We start from the raw sequence: 11,018 nt of genomic DNA, 5'->3' as shown, positions 1-11,018 counted from the left end.
ACCAGAGCCAGGAAAAAGCCTTGGGTTCATGAGCTGTAACAGCAGCAAAGCTCTGATCTCCCTAAGTTTCAGGAAGAATGACCCCAGAATTGATTCATCAGATGCAAGCAAAGTATAACAAGACAGAACAAAAATCAAGCACTTCTCTAGTCACTTGTTCATATTTGACACCAATGTTTGAAAAAGGCAGGGAAAGTAGCTAAAAATGAGAGCCCAGTGTTCAGCTGACTGAGCCATCGCCAGCCAACCAAGCAAAATGCTCTTGGCACAGGAACTTCTGCTAATGCTCTTAGTCTGTTGCAAATGCAAAGTAATACAGCCCACAGTGGGTGTTTAAATTAGGTCAGACTTCTTTGGCACTTCTGAGCAGAGAGCATGGAGAGATAATCACCAAGGCTGACACTCAGCAGCTTGTGAGTATGGGTTAATCTGTGCCATTTGTTCATGACCTGAGTCATTGGCATTTCAACACGAAAATGCAATACCTTGAGATTCAGGAGCTCATGACACTCAAACTCATTTTCTCTGGCACAGCCACTCTTTTATCCACATGCTATTCTGAGCTGTAGGTTAATACATACAGCAAAGTGGTAGAAATGCCTAGGTAAGTCCATCTACATCCTCATTTACCCAACCAGGCCTCAAGCAAGATAATAAAAGGGAAACAGAGACAAACCCACCAAAAGCATGAAGGAACCCTTTCACCACTGCCTAGTGCTTGTATAGATAGACTGGAAAACAGGGAATAAGCATGTATGAATGGAATAGTTAGAAAAGGACAAGTGAGGCCACTTGAGCAGCTTGTCACCCCAGGGTCATCTGGGTCATGCATAGTTACTGACATGGTTGGTTAAAAAAAAAAAAAAAAGAGGTCACCTTCATACAGAGCTCTCAGAGATGGGGGTGATGACGGTGGGGAAGCATGAGGACTTATTCCTATTGGCTCTGAACACAACGCAGATTCAGATTCTTAGTGTTGTGCAACCAGTTCATCTTCCTGACAACATAAATCAAGATCTGGCTTGTGTTCACTGCAAGCTTGTCAAACCCCAGCAATAAGGGGAAGTGCCATTTCCTTTAGGTGGAAAAGCATCCCACAGAAGATGGACTTCCAGGGAGCTGGACTCACTTTAACCATAGGTGATATTTACACCAAAAAGAATATGTTTACTGCAAAACGCAGAAAACCAAAAAGACACTAGATGAAGTAGGAAATGCGCTATCAGGACTGTGCAAAACCAGAAGCATCCCCATCATTCACCTCAATACCTCCACCCACTCCCAAGGCTCTTTCTCTTGACTTGGCACCTTCCCCTATTACCTGAAATTTCTTTTAAGGGGATCCTGCTTTTTTCTTCCAGTATTCCAGAGAGTAAAAACCTAAAGACCCCTCCTAAACATAATCCCAAGCTCCAGTCTCACTTGTCTTCTGCTCTGCTCGGAGAAGCCTGTCTCTCTTGCTTGGGATCTGCAACATCACATGTCAAGACAAGGAAAAGCCACTTTTTCTTTTTTCCCCTCCCCTAGATCTGGAGTTGTCTTTCCCTGTGATGCTCACAACATCATCAAATAGAGCGCCACACTTACAGAAACTAGCAGCAATGAGTTGACTGAGTGAAAGGCACCTCCAAACTTAGATACACTCTTGGATTTGGAGGGTCACTTCTTGGGAATATTCAGACTCACAGAGCAAAGCCATGTTTTGTGTACAATATCCATTTGCTATAAAACTACACCAGCTGATGACACTTCTTTCCTATCAGGTCCTTACTTGAGAACAACTTCCCCCCCCCCGCTTCTCCACTGGGCTGTCCTCAGGCTAAAGAGGTTACGGGTTTCAGGGTCATCTGTCCTTCCCCATGCAGTAACGGTATTCCCAGTATCCTTTCAATACAAATTCATCACAGTTTAATAGGAAATACCTCAGCCAGTTCTCATGAGAGCTCTTGAGTGCTGATCCTTTCTGCCTACGGCTTTAAAGGCCTTTGCCCAGATCAGACCATTCAAGCTACCCCCAGGCAACACACAGCCAGATATAGTTCAGTCTCCCCAGAGAAAGGTTCATCACCAATACTCTCCAGGCATTTCTGCATCCATCTCTGCTTGCACACGGGAGTTGTCATGGGTCAGGCACACATGCCAAAGAAGCTGTTCCCCCAGCAGTCAGAGTTTAACTTATAAATGAAGTGAGCCATGCTACCGTTTGGACTGGAAGGAAAGCACCAAGAATTCCTGCTCAGAAAAAGCTAAGGATACTCTCAAAAAGAGTAGATACCATAGGAAGCAAGAGTTCCTAAAACCTAGAAAAATAAAAAACGTGTTGCAGAAGGACACTAGAGTGGTTAATTGTTACACGGCACAGCTGCACATGCAGCCTTACAACACAACAGTACTGCAACCAGGACCCAAAACAATTACAGCTTTGGCTAATCTTCCCAAGACAAAGTGTTTTCAAAAGCAGTGTCCCTTCGGTGAAAACAGCTATGACTTCCATCTCTTACTCAAAACTAGAGGTCAGGTTAAGGGACAAGGAGGCATGGTTTGACTCTGTGATCAGGACCCCCTATTCCTTCTCATCCCATTGTTTGGGCAGGATAGATTAGGTGACACATAAAAGCAAACCCTCCCTCCAAGACAGGAGAAGATCAAAGAAAACCACACATCACAGCAATTAATTAAGTTTTTATGTTTACAGTAGTTACTTAACAGGGGTACCAAGGGGTTTTAATCAGAATTCTGATGGTGGAGTGACTTCATTGGGAAAGCTGCAGAAAGATCGGAACAGCTGCTCTAAAATAATCATTCCAAAAGAAGAAAGAGTTGAGATCATACTGTGCTTTAAAAGTAAAGTTACATGGTTTAATCTGCATAGCACAAGAATACAGAAGTAGTTGAGTTACAGCCATTGATAAAGCCCATCTCTATTTGTGTTATTGCCATTTTCTCTTAAATCTGAGCAACTGGTTGCTGGTTTCTGCTGGAATCAAGGTAGGTTCACCGGCACTGACTGTCCAGTAGCTCAATTTGGTTTCGCCAAGGAACATTCAACACTACGAACTTGCAAGTGGTGCGCTAAGGAGAGAAAGAAAGAATAAATTACCAGATTAAGAGCATAAAACAGTGTAATTTACCATTGTTCTACACTTTTGTGGTTCTCTAGATTTGCCCTCTCCAGACAAGTATTCTGAAACAGCACTCTTGTAAGTACCTGCTCAGGATGAGTTATGTCTCTCAAATACGCCTGAACAAGTAAAGTTGAGTAGTCAGCACTGCTGAGGATCAGGTTACCTCCTTTATCCATTCAGAGGAAAGCTTTCACCAAGGATAACATTCCAACGTAAGCTCCCAGGCACAGCTAAGCACACTTGGACAGCTAATCCATACGTACCACCTGCCATAGTGGTACACACCAGATTCTAGTGAGGTGCTTCGTGGATCATTTGTGTGCAGCTACACTTCTCATACATGCACAGGTACAAAGGGTACATACACATACTGCCCATGAAACACTATGGAAAAACTAGACTCGGGCCAGATCAAGGCAGACATATTTGGTGCTCCCATCCAAAAAGCTCAATTACTCCTTACAGAGCATTGCTGTTAGACAAATGCAGGTGTAACACCTTGGTGGGCACAGAGAAGAGGGATAATCTGCCTCTTTTGGGCAGTGCTTTGCCCAAAGCTCTATTCATAGCAGTACAAGTCCTACAGGAAAGCATGCCAAGCCAAGCATGTTTACATCACCATGGGAAAGAAGAGCTGAGATATGGGGACTGAGAGCCAGGAGACCCACAGGCTCGGCAGAGCTTCCTCCACATATCCTTCTGATCCAGACCATGAGCACTTGCTAAGAGGACTGAGACACATGCAGTGCTCCAGCCTCAGAGCCCCACTTATGAAGCTGGCAAAAGGCCCTGCCTTCTCTGACAACATCACCTGGCAAGACAAGTTCTGCAAGAGCAGTACCCTGTTAAGTGTACAGGCATAAGGTCTCTGTTCTTGGCTGGGATGAGGCTAGAAACCAGGGAGTCAGCAAGGTGCATACCCTAGAGCTTACCTTAGCCATCTGCGGCTCATCATGGAGAGCACAGTGCTGGAGATCAGCTGCTGGCTTTGTGCAAATTGTCCGGGCAATCTCAACTTCCATTATGTACTTGACTCCAGCCACAATCTGCAACAAGACAAGTCAGAGGCAACTTTATTCACACTACAGAGAGAAGGGCTCTCTGATGAGACAAGCCTGGCAAAGAGGCCGGTGGTGTTCCTGTTACATGATGGAAACCAGACTCCGAGAGTAAAGAAGGGATTGTATGTGGCAACCTCCACAAAAGTGGCACTTGGCACCCTCTCAGAAATAGGAAACAAAATCCAAATAAACACGTCTCACAGAGCAGCTTCCTTAACAATAAACAGACACGTATTAACTCATCAGCAGCACAGGGAGACCACTGGCTTCTTCAATAACACGCAGCACTCAAGCTCATTCACACAGAGGAGCGGAGCTATATAAAAAAGGGCTTTTACTCACCTTCCGTGGGGAAAAAACCTGAAAAACCTGCAGACGCCCTCAAGCTCGGGGCCTACCCTGTCTCCAAAGGAATCCCACCGGCATCATTCTTAGCTGCCCCCCGCCCGGAGGGTGCCGGCCCCCCGCGCCGCTCACCTGCCTCTTGGCGCTGATGACCCGCACCACCCGGCTGGAGTACATGTCGTTGCTGGCCCTGTTGTACGCCGTCATGGCGAACTGCAAGGCCCGCTGCAGCCCCTCGTCGTTCTCGGGGTTGTCGATGACCTCCGGGGCCCCCAGGAGCCGCGGGCGGTACTCGGCGGCCCGCACAATGCCAGCAGAGAATAGAGCCACGAGCAGCAACGCCACAAGCCCGGTCACCCCCGCCATGGCTGCGCGCTCTGCCAGCCCCTCACGGCCACCGACGTTTTCAAGCCGCCGGGGCAGGGCGGGCCGGGGCGGTCTGTTTTGGCCCGGGCCTCAGCCCCGCCTTCCCGGCCCCAAGCTTCCGGCGCCGGCGGCGCTGCCTCAGGACCTCCCCGGGAGGGGGATGGGCATGAGGGAGGGGGAAGAAGGATGTTTTCCCGCCCGGGCATCGGAAGTTGGAGTCTTTTTCCAGGATCTGCCTCCCCCGTGGGTTATTCGTACCCTTATTTCCCTCTACTGCGGAGGGGAAAGCTGCTAGTGTGGCTCCCAGCACAAAACACCGTGTGTCATTTCCTACCTCTGCCTCCGCGGCACTGGTGTTGCCTCATCTACACTCCGGGGCCATCGGCGACATGGGAGGCTTCCCAGATGGATCGTTTCACCTCCCGTCAGCTCCCATAAACACCAGCCGATCTCCCCCATCCTGTCAGGAACCTTAAGTTTGGAAAGATGGGACTTAATATAGTATGAGGGAGATAGCTCCGGTGAGACTCAAGGCCTCGAGGAGTTGTTAGGCTGAGAGAGGATGAGGTTTTGCACCTGCATCTGCAGCATGCCTTGTAAATGGAAGAGGCTGGTGTGCTGACTGGAAAGGCTGCCTGCATGCCAGCAATATCCAGCACTGCCGCAGTATCCAACATGAGTGACCCCTGGAAAAATCCCTGCAGTTGCCAACAAGCTGTGCGACTTAATTTAACGGGGACATGGCATTGGGACAGGCGTTTTTATAGCTAGAGAAAGAATCATAGACTGGCTTGGGTTGAAAGGGACCTCAAATATCACCTTGTTCCAACCTCCCTGCCTTGGACAGGGACACTTTCTACAAGACAGGTTGCTCAAAGCTGCTCAAAGTGCCAGAGAGGGAACTAGGATATATTGGAAGGTGAGCTAGAGCTGCTAGCAGCTGCAGGAGTCTGTCTCCATTTATCTCTTCCTTAATGGACCTTGGACCTAGACTGGAGCTCCAGCTCAAGTTTGGAGGTTGCCTAGTGTCTTTAGAGGCAAAGGCTCTGTCAGTGACTGCTGCCAGCAGGAACAGCCAGCTCTGGTTTAAATCAGTCACCTACCAGGTCTCTTCGCACTGCCCTCTTCTGGCCCTGCCAGCTCAGGCCTCCATCGAGCACTGCCCCGGCTCCCAGCCATTGGAGGTGCTCACCAGCCCCACACACCTCATGCAGGAATTTGTGCCTCACACTACTGCACAAGGCAAGCACTGTGAGAGGAAAAAACAGTGCCTTGGGGATTCAGAGAATTTTGACCTTACAGGCAAACAAGCAAGCAAAGCCTGGGGTAAACTTACTGGGGTTAAGGCATCCCAGCGTGGTTTAAACTCGCAGTCGTAGGCAGCAAGTTAGCTCTCAGTACAGCGCTGGTGATCGCATGGTAATTTCTGCAAGGGGACATTGTACAAGGTACAGGAGGTCACAACCATGTTCTCCCCACCTGCTTCAATGCCACAGCATGACTCTTCAGCCAGCCCTATTCTGTCTCAGAAACCCAGGGCTTCAGTTTCTTCTCACATGCCAGTCTGTCACTGGTCCAATGAATAATTGATGCCACAAAGGTACTCCAGCTGAAGAAACTGAGGAAGCAGAGGAGACTTCTTCATCACACAGGATGGAAAAGGCTCAACACAGGGAGGGATCATCCTCTTCAAGACAGGGACCACCTGCAGACCCCCAAACAGAAACAAGCTGCATTTGCTGGCTACTGCCAGTCCAAACCCCACAAAATCAGGACTTGAAACAAAGCAATTATGAGAGAAAAAAAGGCTTGGCAAAAAAATTATGTTCTACAGTTAATGAATAAAGGGCACCTGGTTCATGAATAAAACTGCATTTTGTCCTTTTGTTTTTGAAAGGTGCAACTATCTTATTCTATCAGAGGTGCTTTTTATAAAATATAAAGCAGAAGTTCCTGAATATCCCAGATGACCAAAGAATACAGTAACTGAGGAACTTACCAAGCAGCAGGAGACTCATGATAACATTGCAAAAGCTTGTAATACTGTGTGCTATCAGTATAACTGTTTTAGTGTCTCCTTACACAGCTGGTTCAAGCATTTGTACAATATTGAATATATTTGTATCTACCTTTTTGTCTGTGTTTCAACTTCACACAGGATTGATGAGCTTTTTATGTTACCAGGCATACTCATTTCTCCAGATAACTGCTGCATTCACTGTCCTTGCTTTTGACATCCCTCATCTCTCTTTTACCATCCAAAGGACCAATTATATATGTCTCTACTCAGTAGCTACCTCAAAAGATCTATAATACTGTGACATATCTTTCAAAGTACAATTAGACAAAGATCTTTGAAAAAGCAGCTAGTCCTTTAATGAAGAGCAAGTTTCTTCACAGAGCTGAATTCTGAATGACCCTCAACAGAGTCTGTGATAGAGACAGGAACACTGGGAAACAATGATCAAACACTAAACATCTGTTTCAGCTTCTCTGAACCGAGGGAAAGCATGCCAAATCTATGCTGAGGTCAGTGCTTCACATCCTGCTAAATGAATCTAGAGCAGCAAAGGGTGGGGTACTGACATGGTTCCCCCCTCCCCTCCCACCATGCTGTGAAGCTAACACAAGGTAATACAAAGGGAAGTGTTTCGTAAAAGGACCAATTTTGAAGGCTGAAAGCCTCTTGAGTAAGATAGTCAGCAGCTTCTGCTGGGACAAAGCAATAGCCTTCCTTCCATGCAATTTACTGGGGGGTCAAGTCACTGACTCCTGTGGGAAGAGTTGCAGAGATATGATGCAGGACTCTTCCACTGTCTCTGGCATGCTGCTGGGTTTATGACTATTAAGTCATAGAAGTACTTCGACATAAATTATGTAACATTTTCATCAATCTCTATCACTCAAAGAATATATTTCCTAAATATGAAAACATTACATTTACAAGTCTAGCCATTACAATATGTGCTTATTTGAAGAAAATCCTTCAAATAAATGTTCTGCAGCCTCCAGTCAAAGCCTTTTTCCATCTGTATGGGCATAAAGATCCTGTGAAATACAGTCAGCCAGGCAGGACACTGTCCACTTAGACAGTCATATGGGCAGCTCTGTCTCCATGAGACTGAAAGAAAAAATGCCCCATTTAATTCATCACTATGATTTGTATGATCAAGCCCATAAAGACAGGACCAGAAATGGCAGGTGAAAATATGATGGCTCACATCAATGGGTAGTGTTGCTGTGGGCCATATCCCCAAGTCTGCTGCTACTTGAAAATTAACTCAAGGGCCATGTGATCTTAAGGGAAAGAATATCTTAAAATGTAGGAGATTTTGTCACCTGTTCTCTGCTTTGACAATTCCTAGCATGTATGCAGAGCTATTCTCTGGACAGTTTCAGAATTCGGTTGCACTTCCCAGAAAAATCTCCGATGTGGCAGCCTCTTGCACATTGTCTGAGTACCTCCACTCCAGGCCTGCTATCTGCACTCGTCTAAAGATAACTGCATTTAGCTGGTTCCTGCAGGGCTTGAAAGCCAGCCTGCAGACCTCTAATCTCTGCATGGCACTCAGAACGGAAACTAGGGCCTGCAGGAGGGGCAACAGCTTTTCCTGTCACTGAGTAATGAGATAGCAAACCTCAGATACTGAAAAATAATCACACTCCCTAAAGGTAGGAGATTACCTTTGAAATATCTCAAAACTAATACACTCTTAAATGCTTTTTTAACTTGCTTTCTGATTCCTTTTAAAATATATCAGCCATAAAGCAGGGTTAGATTTCCCAGTTTTCCCCTGTTAAACTGGCAGCCAGAGCCAAATGCAGTGTAACAAGTAGCTGGGTTTGCGTATGTTCATGTGAGTCCCAGGAGCTCATGAAAAAAAATGCCCCTTGAGCAAGAGAGCAAGACAACAAGACATGGCTGAGAGTGATTCAATACCAAAGGCAAAGCCGTTTCACTGCTGTGGAAGAGCTTATGGAAAGAAACACATCCCATATCAGCTTATTCAGTGACAGTGGGAGAAATAGGGAATCTGCCTTCCTTTGAGGGCCATGGCCACCACTCCTTGCTTTGGTGTGGAGAAGCATTTTTTTTAGAACAGGAATGGAGGCAATGCCATGACTTGTCCACACAAGGAAAACCAGGGCCCTATCTTGGCTCTCAGCTTCAAAAGGGTGGCCTCTAAAATCTAGACAGCTGATTTGAAAATACCCAGTGAACCAGGACCACAGGCCACATCTCTTCTGCATGTACACAGGCATGTACAAATTCTGGCAAGCTCTCACCACAAGTCAAAAGCCAGTAGTGGCTTTTCTGGATAGACTGCAAGGTGATTGTTCATCTGAAAAACACTATGTGCCACGACAGACTTCAAAAGCCTCCACCCACTCTCAAGTTCAATGACTGCCTAAATAAGCTTAGCAGTTAGTGCTGAGTGCACCTTTCAGGCAATTCTGTGGGAACACAGCTATTAGGAAATATAAGTCCTCAATCTAGGTGTTGAGCTCTCTTGAAAGCACAGCCTTAGATTTCTTGGGAACAGCAAAAAAAAAAATGAACAGAAAGCAAGTGCAAGTAGCACGGAACCCTATTCAGTCACTGGCTGTTACTTTTAGGAATTAAATGCCAAACAACTCTCAGGACTGATCTCAAGTAGGTCAATGATTATCACCCTGCAGACAGCGATTCTGGGAGCTAACCAACTCTCTGCTAAGTCCCACGCTGCTCACATCACTTATGGGATGACAGCATCACCTGTTTAAATCCCTTTCCCTTATGACAATGCAGAAGATAATCTGCCTCTAAGAAATGGTTATTTGAATACAGACGTGTGCTTAGTAATTACTGACGTTAATCTGCCTTTGTGCCCAGGAGGGAAGGCATTATTGTTTTACACACAAGCAGTAAATAAAGTAATTGGCAGCAGAAAAGCTGCATTTCAAATAACTGAAAGCTACCAGTTAGACTGCAACTGAAGCAATGAAGCCACAGTATTGATAATGAGTGCTGATTTAAGTGAAGTTGCAGTTGGGATGTTAGCAAAAAAAACCCTCTGCACCGTCATCCATTTTGCTCTAAGAAATATTAATGCCAGCACAGCAATAGCATATATTCAAAATGATCGCCAGAGATTTTATGCAAACTGTTGCTTATGACTGCTGCATTAGCTTGTATTTACTAAGAATAATTTGGCCATTCTCTTTTCTTCTATATACTTCTTTCTTCTTACGTATTTGTTCACCTCAGCCTCCAGGAGAAATAGCTCTGCTGCATAAGATTTGTATTCATTAGTTCTTACTAGATAGTTTTTTTCTTCCCTGGGAATTGTTTGGTTCAAAGCTGACAAGAGAATGAGTTCTGCCCTTGGTCTCTGATCTCATCTGCAGCACAAAGTGTATGTTTAAGCTTAGCTTCTGAGAAACACCAGTGACTTTACATGAGTAAGAATAAGTCTAAAATGAAGTGTATGCTTGTGTGCTGTGTGCTCCAGCAGTCTGCTGCAATACTGTTCATTCCTGTCTCTTCCAGCAGCAACCACTAAACTAGGAGTGAAATGGTCAGATGTTTCAATAGAAGTTAGTTTAGTGCAAAATTAAAGCCAGACAATAACAAAAGATATTTCCTGAAGTTTGGGCCACAGCCTGCACATGGCAGAGAAACAAAGTGTAACAGAGAAACCCGGAAGGATTAGAGCTCATGCTGTAAGACTTCGCAGAACCCAGGCAACCCAGAGGAGAGCTTCCTCTGCAATAGCTAGCATGGTGTCTGTGCAGAGTTCCCCCAAGATCCCCAGAAAGTGGTTCACCAGTCACATCACTTTTGTTCACTCTAAAAATCGAATCACTCCTGTCCTCCCTTGGCAAGAGCTTGTAGTGTAACTTCTCTACTTCAAAGTTCAAGGGCTTTGGCATATAGCACAACTTTGAGTGTTCACTAAGCACGATATCATCCTTTAGCTATACATATTTAGGCCGCTTCATACATTTGAAGGCCCTTTCTCTCTTAAGAGCAAGACTACAAATCCATAATCTTTGCAAGAACACACAATTAAAGGGCTATCCAGAACCTCGAATTTCTGTTAGTTGAAGTGAGCTCTTCTGCTACAATTCCAGCAGAGCC

At 45.7% G+C, this 11,018-nt stretch overlaps 1 protein-coding gene across 1 annotated transcript; it reads right to left on the bottom strand.

Moving 5' to 3' along the window:
* Window positions 1-2,667: 2,667 nt before the first annotated feature.
* LOC126640740 (cystatin-like) lies at window positions 2,668-4,925 on the bottom strand. The gene is made up of 3 exons (XM_050316831.1): window positions 4,664-4,925; window positions 4,058-4,171; window positions 2,668-3,072 (listed from the first exon to the last, which is right to left on the bottom strand). Exons 1-3 carry the CDS (start codon window positions 4,895-4,897, stop codon window positions 2,995-2,997), a joined length of 426 nt encoding a protein of 141 aa, XP_050172788.1. The 5' UTR covers window positions 4,898-4,925; the 3' UTR covers window positions 2,668-2,994.
* Between the last annotated feature and the right edge of the window lie 6,093 nt (window positions 4,926-11,018).

The sequence above is a fragment of the Myiozetetes cayanensis genome, unplaced genomic scaffold (assembly GCF_022539395.1).
Source record: "Myiozetetes cayanensis isolate MyiCay16 unplaced genomic scaffold, myiCay2020 scf2-11, whole genome shotgun sequence".
In the NCBI taxonomy this organism is placed as follows: domain Eukaryota; kingdom Metazoa; phylum Chordata; class Aves; order Passeriformes; family Tyrannidae; genus Myiozetetes; species Myiozetetes cayanensis.
The sequence above is the reverse complement of the archived record's forward strand: the minus strand, read 5'-3'. Positions and strand labels throughout refer to the sequence as shown.